This window comes from Protomyctophum parallelum, assembly GCF_964188405.1.
Source record: "Protomyctophum parallelum genome assembly, chromosome: 16".
In the NCBI taxonomy this organism is placed as follows: domain Eukaryota; kingdom Metazoa; phylum Chordata; class Actinopteri; order Myctophiformes; family Myctophidae; genus Protomyctophum; species Protomyctophum parallelum.
The window spans coordinates 2,435,747-2,455,926 of record NC_139711.1 but is presented as its reverse complement, the minus strand read 5'-3'; the positions used below and the strand labels follow the sequence as shown (position 1 = coordinate 2,455,926).

The 20,180-nt window shown below is 42.8% G+C and overlaps 1 protein-coding gene across 1 annotated transcript in view; it reads left to right on the top strand.

Moving 5' to 3' along the window:
- The first annotated feature begins 723 nt into the window (after positions 1-723).
- The window catches only part of abcb7 (ATP-binding cassette, sub-family B (MDR/TAP), member 7), a 68,968-nt gene continuing 49,511 nt past the window's right edge, over positions 724-20,180 (top strand). Inside the window, exons 1-4 of the mRNA XM_083785215.1 lie at positions 724-874; positions 4,767-4,850; positions 5,115-5,192; positions 8,813-8,932. Of these exons, the coding sequence (XP_083641341.1) occupies positions 725-874; positions 4,767-4,850; positions 5,115-5,192; positions 8,813-8,932 (432 nt within the window). The 5' untranslated portion in view covers position 724. The remainder of the gene's footprint in view (positions 875-4,766; positions 4,851-5,114; positions 5,193-8,812; positions 8,933-20,180) is intronic.

The window sequence follows — 20,180 nt, the reverse complement described above, 5'->3', positions numbered from 1 at the left end:
CCGGCTGATCTCATTCTCCGTCCTCCCGTGACCCCGATATAGGCCTACTTAAACTCCTTTACCTGGGTTAATGTCTCATTCCCTACTTGGACTGCACAGTGCACAATCTATCGGTTTCTTGCTGAGAACCATGGACTCAGATTTGGCATTTGGAGATGTTGATTCCTCATCCCTCATCTCACCTCAAGTCATCTTTATTTATTTATTGACAATAGGCTATACACCAGTGGTTCCCAAACCTTTTCATTTCAAGGACCCCCAGTTTGACCTAAATTATAGGCTATGGTCCCCCATTTCTATCTCTGGGACCCCAATGTATATTGTAAAATCAAAGTTAATTGAACTCTGAGAGTGTACGGGACGGGTCCATTTGGTTCCATTTGTAGCCTACACTCTCTGATTTACAGACCCATAAGGGTCCATTTGGTTACTATTAACTATCATTTAGCTGGGGACCCCCTGGAACTTCCTCAAGGATCCCTACTAATTGGGAACCATTGATATACACAATACCAGCTTTAATTGTAACACGCACAAAAACACACATTTGGGTTTATCTATGTTAAATGTAGCTAAAATAATTGATCATAACTCTTTACGTGTATTATTATTGTTATTGTTAGCCAATCACAGCGCAGCAGTGTCCCTCTGGGCTATGGGAACGTTAGACTGTGACTTCCTTGCATCGGGTTGTGAGAAGGACACGCCTCCTCTCATCAACAACATGGCGCCGCTCTTGGTCCCGCTGAAATGTGGATTTCACGTCCAAAGGCGAAAATTAGCCTTTATTCTCCGACACACGAGTTCGTTTCACGCGTGGAACCACAAAGATGAACACCGCCACAAACCTCAACATAATAAAACATATCATGTGGTAAGGTTTTTAAACAGCCACCGGTGGGATAGTTTGAAAGGACACGGCTTTTGTTGGCGTCGTGCGTCACTGTGTCACAAGGACAGGGGCTGCTGTAATGCATTTAATTAATAACTTCATGTTGCATAAGAAACATTAACATAGAAGTTACGTTCGAGCTGTTATATGGCCTGTATTTTCAGTTTCAGTCGCGGTCATGTACGTTACTTTTACTGTATGGTTTAAACTTTACACGTTGGTTTATGATGAAACATGTCATGCACGCTTATTATGACATGATGAGTTATACTATGGTTATAACATTAATTACGAAAATAGCAGATCTACAATCCCACAACGCGTTGCTAAGTGACGCATTGTGATCAGTTATAGTCTTGCTATTTTCGGACACCGTTGACAATTCATGACTAGGTTGATGTGTAAACTTTGTTAGTGACACTAACTCCTTCGGCTAGTGGAAACCTTTATCTTACTATATTTAATTTATTATGGGAATGAAGTGATCTTTGCTAGAGTTTTTGTTAATTTACAGGGGTCTCTCTGGCTCTTAATTAAACACAAAATATATTTTCAGTTGGGTGACCAATTTCATCCAATCAGGATGAGAAGATAACCTATTCATCCGTTTCAGTTTCAGAATGAGTTCTGCTCATTCTATAGTTTCATCACTTATACTATCACTATCTCCTGTAGGCGTTCTCTCTCCTGATTGGATTAAATTGGTATCCTGACCTGAACATGTATTTTCTGTTTACTAAAGAGCCGGGGAAACCTCTGTTACTGAACACTTTTACACAGGAATAGCGAGATACTAGAGCAGAGGTGGCCCATGTCTGTGGGTCATGTGTGGAAGTGGGGAGAGTAAATAGCATCATGTCCTGTGAGATAAGAGCTGTACTGTTAATGTCCCACCCCTGTGTGTGTGTGTGTGTGTGTGTGTGTGTGTGTGTGTGTGTGTGTGTGTGTGTGTGTGTGTGTGTGTACACTGATGTCATTCTATGTCCCTAGCCTGCTTTTGATCTTTTAATCTCGCTGGGCAGCACTTTGGACTTCACTCTGTTGTGACAACATGATGACATTATTTTCATTATCTTCTGCTGACTGTATGTTGTCCTAATAATGTGCTGCAGACTCTGTGTTGTCATGACCTCACATGGTCTACTATGCTATATGATTCAAGATGAACATTTAATCAAGTTATGAATTATTACTCATAATACTCAGTAGGCCTATTTACTATTCGTCTTAGCCAGGAATATCACTGTGTCTATTGTTTAATTTAAATTTTAGGAAGAGAGACTTTGGGGCACCGGGGCAGGGCTGTCAACATTGATTGGACCGTGAGAATCTGACCTTATCAGTTTGTCACAATATATTTTTCACACGGTTTTTAGGGTTATTGTTCAAAACTAAAAGAAAAAGGAGTAACAGAACATAAATACTGTGTGGGGAGGAATTAACGGGGTGCATACTTAGTTTAGACTAGTCATTGGTTAGACATGGGTTAAGGTTAGGTTTAGGTGTGCTGCCCCGGGGGAGGTTAGGGTTAGGGTGAGGGTTTGAGATAGGTTGTAGTTGCAGGACTAATGACTGGTCTAACCAATGACTAGTCTAAAGTAAACCAAGTACTGTCTAAACTAAGTACTGCACCCGGAATTAATTGGGGACAAAAAGGGTAAGCATCAAAAAAAGGAAGGGAGACTTTATGTGGCATTTGGATGCCTTTATGTTTATGCAGAACAGACTGCTCCCATAGTTCCATAAATCTTCCAACTTCCTCTTGTTGTTCACTTATCATCATATACTGTTAATGCATACCAATGCAGTCTGTATTTTTGCCTGTTGCTGTCTGACTGAGGTCAGGGGGTCCAGTGATGTAAATAGGTTTTCAATGTAAGCAAAGCAAAGCAAAGTTACTATGTTTACCCAGGGTAACTGGACTAAGCTCAATAACTTGTTTACAGCCAGGCCCTGCTCATAGAACATTTCATGGTAGGGGTTCAATGCCTTGCTCAAGGGCACTTCAGCGGTGGTAATTTTAACGTGCCGATCCGGGGATACGAACTAGTGACCTTCCGCAAACCGTTCGGCCACCGCTGCCCAATGTAATGAGTCCCGGGGCCCAATACTGCCCAATGTAATGAGTCCCGGGGTGCAGGAAATAATTCCCCATTCATTTTCGCTGCATTTTATATAAAGACGGTTACGCCGTGGACAAAGCCAACTCGGATCGTGACAAATCATGACAATAAACACAATGTTTTGGGCAGATCAAATAATTAGCAGAAAATAAAGGCTATAAACACTTTTTGTCTCCACCAGGCCGAAGGCATGGGGAGAGAGTATGTTTTGCACTCCGTCCGTCCGTGTGTCCGTGTGTGTGTGTGTGTCCGTTAGCAGCTAATCTCGGCCACCGTTAACCCGGTCGATGCCAAATTTTCCACACACACTCCCTGGATGCCAACGATGAACCTCTGCCCCAAACCTTCCAGAACGGCCTGTTATAGCGCCACCAGGAGGCGCTAAACAAGTTTTTGCACAGCACACCTACAGATTTTGTCCAAACATCACGCAAATTGGTACACAGTCTCTCTAGAGCCATTCAACCAAACCGGTCTTTCAGATTTCTCACACTCCATCCTGATTGGTTAAGATTGGCTTCCAAAGTTCACAGGAGTGCTCAGTTTCAAACAAAATGCTGCAAATCATGAACACATCGTGTGATTTCCCTGAAATTGTGCACCCACATTCCCACTAGGCCGAGGACAAAATGCCACATGAACAATTTCAACTCAACCTCAAGGTGGCGCTATAACTGGCCGAAAAGTGAATTTACCTCTAACTGCACGGATCTGTGGATAACCTGGTGGAGACCTGTGCCCAGAAGGGCACTTTTTCTAGTTTGTTTTGTTTTTCTTCTTATAAATTATTTGATCGGCCCAAAACATTGTTTATTTTCATGATTTGTCACGATCCGAGTTGACTTTGTCCGCGGCATAACCGTCTTTATATAAATACTTTTGAAAAGCCTATGGAGAAAACGAATGGGGAGTCAATTCCTGGGCCACTCGTCGTTCTGAAAGGGGCGGGGCTACAGTATGTACACTGTAGTATTACAGTACATATTACAGTGTCGTACTACAGTAGAAAAGATAGCTGACTACAACCAACTTGTCCTCTTACTGAATACTTTTAAATTAAACATAGGTTTCCATCCAACACAATATTATTAAACAATGCTTGTTTTCACAATTGAATGAATTTGGCAGTAGTTGAGAATTTTATTTAACTTTTTAGTTTAGATTACATTTAGATTAAACAACTCATGCTGCTTAGTAACAGATTAAGAAGTCATTTGTTAACAGCAGCTCTGCTGCATGCAGTTCATGATGAGCATCTATCCATCCATCTATCTTCAACCGATTATCCGCAGTCGGGTTGCGGGGGCAACAGGTCCATCAGAGGGCACAGGGCTCCAGACTTCCCTCTCCAGAGCAACATTAGTAACTTCCTCCTGGGAGAATCCCGAGGCGTTCCAAGGCCAGTGAGTCGATGTGATCCCTCCATCTGCGCCTTGGTCTGCCCCGGGGTCTCCTCCCAGTGGGACGTGCCTCAGTCACACGAGTCTCTCTCATGTGACTGAACTTCTCACCCTATCTCTAAGGGAGATGCCAGCCACCCGTCGAAGAAAAGTCATTTCAGCCGCTTGTATTCGCAACCTTATTCTTTCGGTCATAACCCATACTTCATGACCATAGGTGAGAGTAGGCTCAGCTCTCTTTTCGTTTAGGCTATGCAAATGTCACCATGTTTGGCGAATAATATGCTCAATAATGAAAACAATTCCCAACGAAGGTTTTCAGTATTATTATTCCCCCCCCCCCCCCATTAGTTGAGGTCCACAGCCAACCTGAGAACGGCACCATGGAGTATCAACAACGCTGGAAACTGTCGTCGGATCTTGGAAGCGGCAAATGTAAGTTGAGTAGAAAAGCATTTTCAAAAAGTACAAAATACAGTATTGCATGCCATGGTTGACTCAGAAACGGATCGAAAAACCAATAGCTTTACCACATGAACCCTATAGCGCCCCTATTCCCCTAAAAGAGGAGGGGCCCTCACAAAGACCCCTGGGTGACTCTGGTCAATATAGGGCCTGAGTAGCTTAATAACAATGTGCTGCCTGAATGTAAATGCATCTTGTCATCTTTGTCAGTCATAATTGTGTTTGTTTTCACAGTATTTGCAGGTGACGGACAAACGGACATGTTGGCATGGAAACGCAGGTGGAGGACTGAATGCCGACCCCAAAAATGTGGTGGGTACCGGTATTTAACTTTTCAATGTTTTCTAACTTTGTTCAACCCCTTTTCCAAGCTATGCCATGGGCTGGACCTGTGTTTGTAAACTCTGATTAAACACATTTTGTTATTATCGTTGTATCACAGGGGTTGACACTCCGGCAATTACAGGGCATATTCTTGCACAAAGGGCATGCCCACTTAGAAAATAGTGATAACCGTTTTACTTTTTTTTTTTTTTTTTTACTTGCGAATTCTGCGGCTGTGAGATATGGACATACCTATATTTATGTCAACATCTGTTGTGTTAGTGAACTAAAGACAGTTTCTACCCCACGCAAACTCCACCTGCCCGAATGTTTTATTTACCGCGGAGTCGGACAACCATTAGTGTCTACCCCTTAATCTGACAAGTTTTTTATACTAAAAACAATTTTGTAATCAATAACAATTCAACAACATAGATGAATGCAGTTTACAGAGAAAGGTTTACAGAAATGCTTATTGAGTTGATAGTAATTGTCACATTATCAAAACACAATATATTGTAGTAGGGCTGGGCAATATATTGAAATCATACCTATATTGTATTGTTGTGCCCTGAGTCAATACTGTATATCATGGGATCTTGGATTTGCTAATCCAAAATATGATATGCTATCTTTTCCTGGTTTTAAAGGCTACATTATAGAAAAGTGATGTAATTCTGAACTATTTGCCTTTACACAGTTATAGGCATTACTAATATCGATGTACTTTATAAAAAAATATATCTTTCACCAATCCCCATGCACTATATTGCGTCAATATCGATATTCAGGTATTTGTTAAAAAATATATATTGTGAGATTAGGTTTAGTCCACATTTGGCCAGTCCAGCCATATTCTGAATGTGATCTCAAACTGTCATAAACTAGTGTTAATGGACTGGGTGTCTCCATATGGTCCACTAACCTTCACTAGCTCATCCAACTGTTAATGTTAATTCTAACGCAACTCGCTGGCAATCAGTTATTGCCTGATTGCATTTGATGAAAGGCAGGTGTTGGGCACAGTTTTCACTTTAATTTGCCAGTGTGGCCACCAAGCAGCAGTACTGTAGCACGGCGCCACCATATTGAGTTGATTAACCCATTCTGTGCGGGAACCCCTTTTGGTGTAGATATTGAACAATAGCAGATATACAAGCTCATAACACGGCGCTACGAGCTTGTAGGTCTGCTATTTTTTATTGTGAAAATGTGGTTCAAATCTTTGAATATATATTCTTTCAGAGTGAACGCTTTTAACTCAAATCTTTGCTTCTTGGGGTGGGGGGGGGTCCCTTCAGATGGGGGGCCGGTGGCCAAACACATATCATTCTAGCGGTCCGTGACATGAAAAAGTTTGAGCACCGACTGGCATAGAAACACGAGTTTTTCAGAACACTGATATTAGAAGGCCTTTTGTAGTATCGTCCTCGGGGTCTAAATGGGTTAAAGGAATTACTGCGCAGTGTTCTGCCCGCAGTGTGGAGAGTCCCCGCGGCAGGTGTGTGCTGGAGCATGGGTAAACATCCATGTTGGCACCATGATGGCAGGCTGGGATGACGGGTGTGTCCTGGGACTCGAAGTGTCAGCCAGGATGCTTTGGTCCACCTGGAGACTCTGCTGCTGCTGCTGCTGCTCCCAGACACCCTCTGGGACTCACTTTGACATTTGGGGTGTGTGTGTGTGTGTGTGTGTGTGTGTGTGTGTGTGTGTGTGTGTGTGTGTGTGTGTGTGTGTGTGTGTGTGTGTGTGTGTGTGTGTGTGTGTGTGTGTGTGCGTGTGCGTGTGTGCGTGTGCGTGCGCCCGGCCACGAGTCCTATCTGCACATTCGGGGCAGTCTATAGCAAAGTGCAAAGGTTATCTTTCAATATTAGTTACTGGCAACCACACAAACCCTATAGCATCTGTATTCTGCGGCGAACATTCAAGCTTGTAGCTGGTGAAGAGATTCAGAGTGAAATACCAGTGGACCTAGTATAGAGCCCTTGGGGGGACCCAACTTGTATGATATAGAAACAGTAAATCGGATCAAAAATAGATATTCATGTGCATTATCTGGTTGTATTTATTCACTTGACGGTGAACGTCACAAATGGGTCATTTAATTATTTGATATAAATGGTATCAGAAGTTCAACCTTTGAACTTGCAGTCTGCGTTCTGGATAACAAATGGAAAAGTCTTATTGGGCAGCTTACTGTAGCTATAATGTCCACTGTCCAGTATTTACTATAGTGAGGGTGAAAAACATACTGGGAGAAATGACCCTATGGGTTTCTATCCCTCGACCCTAGCTGTCATTACATTAGCCAAACGGGTTTATGATAACTAAATTAGTTAGCTTATGCCAGTAATTCTCAACCGTTGTTAGCCCGTTTTAGCCCGTAATAAGGGTCCATTTGGTCATCAACCACCTCCCTGTCGGGGGGGGGGGACCCCCATGTTGAGAACCTGTGACCTATGCTACAAGATCATATTCTATAACCCATTCTGACCTGAGATCAGATTAAAAAAAAATCTTCTACATCCTGACAGTTTTCTGAAAAAGCTATGTTTCTACGTCAGTCGTTCTTCGACTTTTCAAAAATAGCAGACCTACAAGCTCGCTACGAGCTTGTAGATCTGCTATTTTTCAATAGCTAAAGCATAGCATAATGCTAACACCAAAAGGGGTTCCCGGTTCAGCAGACTGCCGCAGTCTTGACGTGTCCCAGGTGCTTTTGAGTGGTGCCTCCGCTCCATTACGGAGCTATGTTTGTCCCCATGTATGTGTAACGCTTCCATGTGCGTACGCGTCCCAGCACAGAAAGCTGCAACACGATAACTCCGTCCTTTTCTCGACCGTTTTGGACTCACCGGAACCGTGACATTGTTTAGTTGAAATTGTCTATACACGGATGACGTTATTATACTGTAGGTTTAGGAACTGTGGCATCTATTTATGAATGGTGAAACTCTGTTGGAGCAAAGCCTGTGTGCGGACCACTTCTTCACTGTATGTATAATTGTATATCTACCTTTTGTCCAGCACCAGCCAAGAACTGGATGTGCGCACGCCACCTGCTTTTTAAATCTGTTTATGATGCACATGATCTTTATTATTAATTCCAGCACCAGGCAACTCGGGGAATGTTGAAAGTGACGCTTGCCCAGTTATGCAATCCCTATGTACCTCTATCAGAGTACCTGTCGGACCTGTCCCTTTTTACGCCCACGTATGGAAATGTCTTCATCTGACTCTCTGTGTATGCCCAACATTCTATAAATCCACCACAAGTCCCCAGATATCGGGGCTTATTGATGTCATCCATACGATGGACGTCATAGATGGCCTCCAAGCACTAAGATAATGGGTACTGCATTATGTACTCTTGACAATGGGTACAAGGGATATTACCTAACTGAAGGGGAATGTGTTCCAACAGGCATCCATCCGCACAGGATTCTTTAACTCGAGGAGATGGAAAATACATTTTTCTCATCATAACAGTTTAGTTTGTATGCACCCAGAGGGAGTGGGTATATGGCCTTGTGGATGAAACAAGATTATCTAATATTATCTAAAAAAAAGCGCCCTTGCCTTTTGTCGTCTACTCCTTCTCTACCCAGCTGAAGGAGGTCAATTCTGCCCAGATTCTGTCTGCGATGCTGTCTTACGTGTGGCCCAAGGACAGGCCTGATCTGCGGGCGCGCGTGGCCGTCTCCCTGGGGCTGCTGGCTGCTGCTAAGGTATGATGGAGAGACGCCGCGCTAAATGCTCTTCATGTCTTGTCACTTATTGGTGGTTGTTTCAGGAGGCTGAGCGATTCTATTATAAACCACCCCTATACTCCTTATATAACAAAAGACGGCGAGCATAACGTTTTAGAGAATTCAAGCTTCATGAACACTGTTTGCCTATGATGGCGTGCCCAAAATACGTGTGCCAGGTTGAAAGTGGTTAACCACTTAAGCCTTTTGGTGTTGGCATTATGTTATGCTTTAGCTATTGAAACATAGCAGATCTACAAGCTTGTGGCGCACCACCGAGTGGCGCGCTACAAGCTTGTAGGTCTGCTGTTTTTGAAAAATTGAAGAACGACTGACATAGCTAGACAACATAGCTTTTTCAGAAAACTGTCAGGATGTAGAAGACATTTTTAGAAAATGGGTCAATACATCATTGTGCAATGGTGGTGTGCGGTGAAAATAGCATATGTACAGTACAAGCTCAAAACACGTCAGGTTGTAGATATGCAGTTTTTTGCTAGATATTCACACTGTTATATGTATCATGTCATGCAACATGTGTTACTTTGGATCACAATAATGTCATGTGTACCTACAGTAGCGTATTCAGATGTCTACACACTACAGTGGACATGGATCCTGTACATAGAACAGGGGTTACTGATGTTTTCGGCGTTGGTAATGTATCAAACACAGTGGAGACCAAACCAGTTCCTAAACTAGAAAAAGTGCCCTTCTGGGCACAGGTCTCCACCAGGTTATCCACAGATCCGTGCAGTTAGAGGTAAAAACACTTTTGGGCCAGTTATAGCGCCACCTTGAGGCTGAGTTGAAATTGTTCATGTGGCATTTCGTCCTCGGCCTAGTGGGAATGTGCGTGCACAATTTCAGGGAAATCACGCGATGTGTTCATGATTTGCAGCATTTTGTTTGAAACTGAGCACTCCTGTGAACTTTGGAAGCCAATCTTAACCAATCAGGATGGAGTCTGAGAAATCTGAAAGACCCGTTTCGTTGAATGGCTCTAGAGAGACTGTGTACTAATTTGCGTGATGTTTGGACAAAATCTGTAGGTGTACTGTGAAAAAACTTGTTTTGCACAAAGCGGCCTCCTGGTGGCGCTATAACAGGCCGTTCTGGAAAGTTTGGGGCAGAGGTTCATGGTTGGCATCCAGGGAGTGTGTGTGCAAAATTTGGCATCGACCGGGTTAACGGTGGCTGAGATTAGCTGGTCACGGACGGACGGACACACGGACACACGGACACACGGACGGACGGACGGACGGAGTGCAAAACATACTCTCCCCATGCCTTCAGCTGGTGGAGACAACAAACAGCCGTTAGGAACCAGCAGAGAGAATTAGGCCTGACGTTGTTATTGAAACGTTGTTATGTGAAAAACCATGTTTCTATTTCAGTGGTTCTCAATATTTCATGTCAAGGACCCCAAAAATTATATGTAATATGCCGCCGACCCCCATCTGAAAATATGTTGTTCCAGGGACCCCCCCAGAAGCAAAGATTTTAGTTAAAAACTGAAACTCTGAAAGAATATATATTGAAAGATTTGAGGGACATTTTTTACGATTTTTCAAAAATAGCAGACCTACAAGTTCATAGCGCTCGGTTCCGCGCTATGAGCTTGTAGAACTGCTATTTTTCAATAGCTAAAGTAGATACTCTTAGATAATCGCAATTATTTTGTCATAATCGTTTTCACGTTGAAAGATGTTCATACATAAAAAAAGTAGTAATAACTAGATCTACAGATCTCCATGGCGTGTTGTAAGCTTGTAGAGCAGCTATTTCGGCAATTTTTTTTAGCCAAAGTATAAAATATATAAAAAATTATATTTCAGTTATTTGTCATATCATGCCCTGTGCACTTTTTCATTACGAAGCCTAAAAGGCAAACAAAAAGGTAATTTCGTTCATAATGTTCTAATTTCCAATGCCAAAAACACAATTAATTAAATCGTTAATCACAATTATTTGTGTGACAATTACTCGTCAACTTAACAGTCTTTGTATTGAGTTGTGCTTGAAATGTACTGTAATTCTGCAAACTGTTAATACATATTTCAATCAATCAATCAATCAAGGACATAATCAGATGTACAGGGCTGCCTTGTACAAAGACATAAACACTGCCAGTGCAATCAGACAATAGGAGAACAGCCAGATACAGAGGGCATAGAAGACTTAACCCGTTTTGGACGGGGACCCCTTTTGGTGTTTTATTCCGTTATTTTCAATGAACCTATCGCACACCGGCGGCGTCCGACGCACGTTCACGCCTCGCCTGACGCTCCGGTACGCCACTGTAGCCCATCACACACCGGGTGCGCAGCGACGCGACACAGGCGTTGCCGCGCGGCAACGCCTGGAAAATAGAACAGTGGCGTATCGGAGCCTCAGGCGAGGCGTGAACGCGCGTCGGATGCTGCCGGTGTGCGATAGGTTCATTGAAAATAACGGAGGCGGCTGTTTTGACGCGCGGCGTTCGCAGACGGTGTGTGTAGCCCTTGTTCTATTTTCCAGGCGTTGCCGCGTCGCTGCGCACTAAGGCTGCAACAACGAATCGATTAAATCGATAAAAATCGATAATTAAATTCGTTGCCAACGAATTATCTTATCGATTTTTATCGCGGGTGTTTTCCAACATTAAAATGTAACGTAAAGCTGCTTTCTTTTTACCGTTCAGTAACGGCACTAGGCTGAACGAACAATATGCAACGGGTCGGTATAAACACAACACAATATTGTCTTGAACGTGACCAGAGCGCTCCGCTCCGCATCTACCCCTCTCTCTCCCAGGTTCAGTCTCCCACACACACACACACACACACACACACACAGAGGGAGAGCGTCAGCCAAGTGGCTCTGTGGCTGCGATGATCTGCTTGCAAAATGCCCCAAACAGGTCCCAAAACATGGCATTTGTGAGCACGGCCACTGTCCATATTTGTTTGTCTTATGACAAAAAATGCTCCACAATGTCTGAATCTGCAGGCTGGCTACGACGAGCACTAGCAGTGTAGCTTGCTAACGATCGTTAGCTCCTCATTTGTTCCACCTGTGTAATCACAGCAGCGCATTGAAGTGGGCACAGGGCAAAAATCTCCGTGAACGTTTTTGCTTAACAATGATTTATTCAGTGCTGTTTAACTTTAGCAATATGTGATACTAGAGCCTAGACCCTAGAGAACATGTCAATATGGCTGCTATAAGAACGGTTTCCCCTATCAGCTAGCATGCTACTTGTAACTTGTGTGCATACTGCACACTGTGTGTGTGTGTGTGTGTGTGTGTGTGTGTGTGTGTGTGTGTGTGTGTGTGTGTGTGCGTGTCCACACAGACTGTGTAGGACAGTGGTTCTCATAGTGGGAGTTCCAGCTACATTATAGATAGTTAGGAAGTAAACCAAGTGGACCCTAAAGGGTCTGTAACAGAGAGTGCAAAAATGGAACCAAATGGACTCTCACAATTGATTTTACCATAGAAAAAAAATAAAATTGGGGTCCCAGAGATAGAAATGGAACGAGACAGTCAGCTATACACGGTCAACATTACAGATTACAGTATCATTACAAGTAGGAATGGCAATGAAATCAAATTGGATAAAAAAAGGGGGTAAAATATTAATTTTGAATGAGTATTCATTTTTATTGTCTTTATTGTTATGCCTAAAATAATTTGAAGCTCATTTTTTTAAGTAATTGCAAAAATGTGCCATAATCCGATTCATCGATTCATCGTTTAAATAATCGGCCGATGAATCGATTATGAAATTAATCGTTAGTTGCAGCCCTACTGCGCACCCGGTGTGTGATGGGCTACAGCAGACATAAATCATGGATGACGGAACGCCTCCTCCAAATTGAGCGGCTTCCTATAATGGCTGATACTGAGCAGTACATCACAACCAACCTACTTGTGCACATGCCCCCTAGGCTGCCAATGATAAAAAATAAGTTTGCATCTGTAGCCTATAGCTGTAAGATAGTCTGCTCTAGCTGTTGATATTTAAGCGCATTGGTTAGAAAGGCTTCCTCCAGGCTGTAGTCAAAGTTACAGCCAACTGTGAGAATGAACACCCCTCTATGGTTTTCTTTTACAATAAAAAATAATAAAAAATCAGGAGTTACAAAACACAGTCATCATTACACAGGTTAAACATGCTTGGCTTCACAGTAGAATGCTTAAAGCGCAAATAACATGCATTTAAAAACTGCTTTTAATATTTAATATCATATTGTCTATGTCCCTCAAAGTTATTTCTAATGGTTTGAGCCTCAATCACCACTCTGATATAACTAGTCCTTGTCATTTCTTTCTGGACTTTGAAAGCAGTTTTAGATGCAGTACCACAATGTCCTGAGGTGGTGTGGTGCTGATATGCAGATTATTTCATATTTGAGTCATTATAATACTGATGCTAGATAAAACCAGGCTTGTTTCCATTACATGCCAGCTTGGAAAATCAACAATGGTGGACATTGTAAACAAAGTGGAAATGCAAATTTGGAACTGAAGACTAAAGAAGAGGAGGAATTATACAAAGTAGGGTGACATTGATGACATCACGATGAGACCAAAATCAGTTGAGCTGTTCCTGAGAGCAATTTCCATTAAAGCACCTGTATGATATGAAAGCCTGATTGTTCAAAATTGGTTATTTGTGGGGATAGAAAACACATAAGAACACAAAAGAAATGGAAAAAGTTGAATTTTATGTTATAGGTCCTTTAATATAGCATGATGGAGGACCTGAAAATGGAAGAGATATCAAATCCACTATTCTCTCATGTCAACTTATGTATAGATGCCCCTTTATACATGGCACACACACTCACACACACATGCACACACACACACACACACACACACATGCACACACACACACACACACACACACACACACACATACACACTCATCCATATCCAGCTTGTTTGTGCGTCTCTATCTCTCTTTCTCTCTCTCTCTCTCGCATACACAACCCCGCCTCCTTTCATCGAGACAATTGTGTGTTGTCAGTTGATGCCACAGGTATTTTCCGAAGTAACCATTTTAATAACGATGTCCCGTCTAGAATTAATGCTACCCTGTTGTATCGTACGGTACTACAACTCGAGTCTTGTCTGTGTTCAACCTTGTTGTGCAGCCGTGCGCACACATGCAAGCACAGACACACACACACACACACACACACACACACACACACACACACACACACACACACACACACACACACACAGACGGAGCATGTTGTATCCGACGGTCTCTCTGACAGGCTTGTTTTGATTTGGAGGTTAATGGTATTTATGTTTTTGATTGATTGAAATATTTATTAACAGTTTGTAGAATTTACAGTACATTTTAAGCACAAACTCAATACAAAGACTGTCAACTGTGAGTGGACGACCCAATTAAGCATTACACTTGTTTACAACAGGGTCCACATTGTTCAATTCATCAAAACATTTAAAGACATACAGACATTTAGAGACATACAAATAGACATTTCTATGTAGCTAAAGTACAGAACAGGAATTCATCATATGGGAAGCAAAAAAGGGAAAAGATACAATATACAGTGAGGGAAAATGGGGGGGGGGGGGGGTGGGGGGGATTCAGATTTTACAGAGGCCAGTTTCGAATTGCAGCCATCCGTAGGTGCCCTTTGAGAGCGGTTTTGAAGGAGTCAAGGGATTCACATGTCTTAATGACTGTTGGTAGGGCGTTCCACATTTTGGTGGCATAGGAGCGAAAATAATTTTGTCCCTTGTTTGTGCCGAATCTGGGTTGTACATGGTTTGTTGCACTCCCTCTGGTGTTGTGGGTGTGGACTTCGTTTACATTAAGGAAGTATTTAGACAGGTACATGGGTATCTTGGTGGTGTATCGAATCTTGTGGACCAGACCCATTGCAAGATGCTGTACTCTGTCGTCGACCCTAAGCCATCCCAGCCTGTCAAAGTGGGCAGGGGTGAGGTGGGTTCGGGGGGTGAGGCCAAGTAGGAGCCTGACCAGTTTGTTTTGGGAGGTCTGGAGCCTTGTTTTAAGGGCCTTTGAGGTGCTGTGGTACCAAGAGGTGGATGCATAGTCAAAGAAACCTTGTACGAGGGCTCCTGTTAAGGTCTTCAAGGTGTTTTTGCTGACCAGTGAGGAGATCCTGTAAAGGAATCTTGTTCTTTGATTGACTTTTTTGATTACGTTGGTGGCCATTTTATCACCGGAAAGATTGGCCTCCAGGATGGAACCTAGGTAGGTAATTTCATCTTTTCGTGTGATAATATTGTCACCCACTCTAACCAAGAAGCCATCTGCCTTGCTGAGTTTACTATTTGATCCGAAGAGGATGGATTCAGTTTTTCCCAGGTGTAAGGATAGTTTGTTATCAGCGAGCCAGGTGCAGATTCTACCGAGTTCAGAGCTGAGGGTCTTTTCAACCTGCAGTTTGTTCCTGTCCGAGACCAGCAGTGCTGAGTCATCTGTTGTGTTTCATGTGTAGCCTACATGCATAACAAATAAGTATTTCATCTGTGCGGACCTCACCGATGCTAGCAGCGTCATGCTAAGCAGCAGACGCTAAAACAAAAAGTAGATTTCTTATGTAGATTTTTGTCATTTATGTCGCGGAAGCCTGCAGCATGACCAAAAGTCCTAGTAATTCAAATCTGATTAGCAAAAATGTGTTTCCTTGTGTTTTTCACTTTCAGCTGTTCAGACTTGATCAAATTAATTTGATTTCTAATCTGGTTAGGCCTGAAAATTGATTTCTGTCTCGTTTAATAGTTTTCTGATCCCGTCTAAAGAGAGAATTGGCAGATACGGATATAGCTGACTTCTGACACCCTCAGGAACCAGGGGTGTCATACCGGGCCTACCCATAAACCTCTGAAATTGTAGGAAACCGGAGAGTTTCTTCACCTATTTCTTGGTGTACTTGACCCATTTTGGGGGTGGGAACCCATTTTGGTGTTAGCATCATGTCATGCTTTAGCTATTGAAAAATAGCAGATCTACAAGCTCGTAGCGCGCCACTCGGTGGTCGAAAAATCGAAGAACGACTGACATTTTTAGAATCTGATCTCAGGTCAGAATGGGTTAATCAGACCAGTGTGTGTCCAGTGGAAACCTCGTATGAATCTGATCTCAGGTCAGAATGGGTTCATTTGGTATGTCCAATACAGTGACTGGCGACAGTATAGGCTACTTCAGTGGGTTCTCAACGTTTTTGGCCAGGGACCCCCGGAAATGCTTTGGAAATGTCTCTGGACCCCGCCCCGCCCCCTCCCGACCCCCAATATAAATTGACTGCTACAATAACCTTAATAATAGAGACAATACACCATAAATAAATACTGAAAGCAGTATTTTATGGGGCGTCGCGACCCACGGGTTGAGAACCCCTGGGCTACTTGATAGGGCATTAACGCGGGGAAACGATAACATTGCCAACATATCCCATCTGGATACCGATATATATTGCCTTAGACAGGATAACACTCATCAGTTTGGAACAGAAATGAGTAGGGCGGCCCAGGCCGTGGCGTAATGGTCTGGGCACCTGACTGGTAATCCAGTCGCAGTGTGCCGCGGGTTCGACTCCCGAGCCCGACACGGCCTTTACTGCATGTCATCCCCCATCTCTCTCCCGTTTCCTGTCAGCCTACTGTCTGTCCCTTCAAAAATCAATAAAAGGCGTAAGCCGCAAAAAAAAAAATCTTAAAAAAAAAAGAAATGAGTAGGGCTGCGAATCTTTAGGTGTCCCACGATTCGATTCCGATTCTTGGGGTGACGATTCGATTCAAAAACGATCTTTTTGATTTTTCCGATTCTCGATTCAAAAAATATTTTTTTCCGATTCTAAAGCAGTTTCTTTTAATTTTAATTAAAAACAATTAAATAGAATTTTAGCATGATCTACTCCAGTCTTCAGGCATGAAAGCAGAGTACATTTAGTAAAAAGCTTGTATAATTGTAAAGGTTTTATCAACTGAATGATTTAAACACACAAAGGTTAAATCCAAGAGTAAGAACATGTCTCATTTATTTAGCTTGCACAAATTTGAACTAGTACAAAAGTTACAAAATCTCTTCTCACTCAATACCAGAACAATACATTAGTATTAAAACAGGTGTAAAATAAATACAATTGGCAGGCTTAGCTTAGCTGGTAGTAAATGCACTATGCAGAAACCCAGGCCATAATGCATTGCATGCACAGGTACATTTGTGCAAGAAATGAATTGTGTGATTTTTGGAAAATGAGAATCGATTCTGAATCGGACGGCATTAGAATCGCGATTCTAACTCGAATCGATTTCTTTTGACAGGCCTAGAAATGAGGCTTTCTGCTGCGTGGAAAGTCTGACGGTGACGCGAGGTTAGTCTGACCATATCCCGAGTATCACACACACACACACTGTAAACAAATACATAACATACTAGAAGCCTTTCAGTCCTTCACCACTAAATCTTCAGTCTCCACACAATCTATCTCTCCATTACACCAGATGTCACATCTCCAGGTGCAGAGTGACACTGTGGAGATAATCCCCCAGTGTCGCTTGTATAGCGGATAAAATGCTGCACACTTTGTCCTTATCACATATACTGTATTGGCGGTAGAATTGAGAACATGTTTCGGTCCGGTGATAATGGTCTGTGTTCGTATCGTGCTCTGGCAGATTTTTGTTTTCTCTTTTGGGCCGGAGTCTGAGGACTGCTGTGGACTATGTGGAAGGGTTGAGACTGAGAGTGGGAACCCTGGCCTGGAGCTGTGGCTTTATTCAATTATTGCCGTCGGGCGGAAACCTTGAATGATACACACTGTTCATATTTGAGGGGCGATAGCCCCTCCTATGTCCAGCTTTTGAGTGTTCGTGTGAACGCTAACATTGCGTATCACAATCATTGGTGACGAAGGTTGGGACGCATTTTCTGCTGTGCCCCTCACTTCACGCGGGTGTGATTTTCTTTCCTATTTTAATAACATTTTAAAATGGTGAAAAGAGCTGCATTGTATGCTTGTAAATTTGCTATTTAATTTGCGGCACCGCGGGGCACTCTTGTATGTTGTATACAAGATGTATGTTGTATGTTGAAGTAAGACATTCATTTACAAAAAAAAAATCTAAAAAGTTCTATTAAAACCCATTTTGGGCGGGAACCCCTTTTGGTGTTTTAAACATTGTTATAATTTAGCTATTGAAAAATAGCAGATCACCGAGTGGCGCGCTACGAGCTTGTAGGTCTGGCTGCTATTTATTTTAAATCGCGAAATATTTATTTCAGAAAACTGGAGGATTTAGAAGATTTCTTTTTTAAATTTTGAGGTCAGGCCTAAATGGGTTAAGCAGAGTTGGATTTACTCCAGCAGCTCAATATGAGGGTTTATTTCTTCTTTTTTTTTATAATCAAAACCAAAACCTCATTCACGTGAAGAAACGGAGAAGAAGGACACAAGAAAACGACGAGGGGGGAAAAAAAGTGGAGTCGGAGAGAACTGAAGCTGCAGCGTGCGTTCCATGGCGTTATACAGGGTTGAAAGGTTCAGCCGAGAGTGGCTTTTCCAAATGAAAATGCTTTCCAGCGGCGTGCCGCGCGGTGTTCTCTGGCTGTCTCTAATGTGCAGCACAACCTCCCAGCCCTCGTCACACAGCTGTCCCTGCTCTTTTAATTAGCCCTAATAACCATCTCACTTCCATTAGCGCGGATGCATCAGCCACCTCTATACACACGGCGCCGGCACAGCAAACATGCACCTCTGAATATATCAAACGTTCGATTTAATGCAAAGCCACTGATTCCATCTTTTAAGAGTATAGATTTTTTTTTTTTAAGGATGCTCCAATCAGGTTTTTTGGGACCGATACCGATCACTGATTGTTTTTGTTTTTTTTCCACGATCGGCCAATACCGATACCAATCGTATACGGGGAAAAATTTGAATATTTCCAAAATTATGATATGTAGAAACCCACGTCAGAAACTGTTCCTGTTCGACTGGACTAGCGGTCCAGGCGCATCATGCCACATAATAGGCTCCGGCCTGACAGCGCGTCGCGTGTTCGAGTCCCGTTCATGACGACCTTTGCTGCATGTCTCTCCCCTTCTCTCTCTCTCTCTCTCCCCCTGTTTCCTGTAAATCTTCACTGAGACTATCTATAAAGGCACAAAAGCCAAAAACTAATCGTAACAAAAAAATGATAATGTTCCTGTGAGAATGTTTAGGCCTGTCACAAAGATGCAAAATTATATTATACTATATATCTGACTTTTATACCACTTAACCCATTCTGACCGGGCACCCATTTTGGTGTCGGCATCATGTTGTGCTTTAGCTATTTAAAAATAGCAGATCTACAAGCTCATATCGCGCCACCGAGTGGCGCGATACGAGCTTGTAGGTCTGCTATTTTTCAAAAAATCAAAGAACGACTGACATTTTTTAGAATCTGATCTCAGGTCAGAATGGGTTCATCAGACCAGTGTGTGTCCGGCGGAAACCTCGTATGAATCTGATCTCAGGTCAGAATGGGTTAAATCCAGATAGGGTTCATTTGGAGGCCCATTGATCAGAGCATCTTCATTTATTTATATGGGCTTTTATAGAATAATGTTATCACATACTGTATATGATGCAGGGTTTCAGGGTCAGGGCAGATAGCAGCCAGCGAGCAGATAGCAGAAACTCTTACCGCCTGCTCCGTCGAGGCACACACACAAACAAACAAGCCCTATAATGCCACCACTTTCATAGAACGACATAAATGATACAAACCAACAGACAACTACACGACCCTTTTTGTTGCTCTCACAAGAATGATGAAGCAAAAGGATTCAAGACAGAAGAGGGTTTATTTGTCACTCACTTTGCCTGCCTGTCAAAAAATAAAAATAATATCATAACTTGAGCGGCCCCCCTACGGTTGCGGCCCACCAGTAATATGACCGGTACGTCCTGTGGCCAGGGTGTGTGTGTTTGTGTGTGTGTGTGTGTGTGTGTGTGTGAGAGAGAGAGAGAGCCGCTGCTCAACAGTGCCATCCAGTGGTATTAGCTAGGTGTTTCAACTGTTCGTGCTCGGACAGACAGACACAGGGACACGCATACACAGCGGCGTATAGGACCACTCAAACAAACAGCGTTAAAAAAAAATAGATCTACAAGCTCACAACGTATCATGCTGCATTGTGAGCTTGTAAATTGGTTATTTCGATTATTCCTTTGTTTTAAAT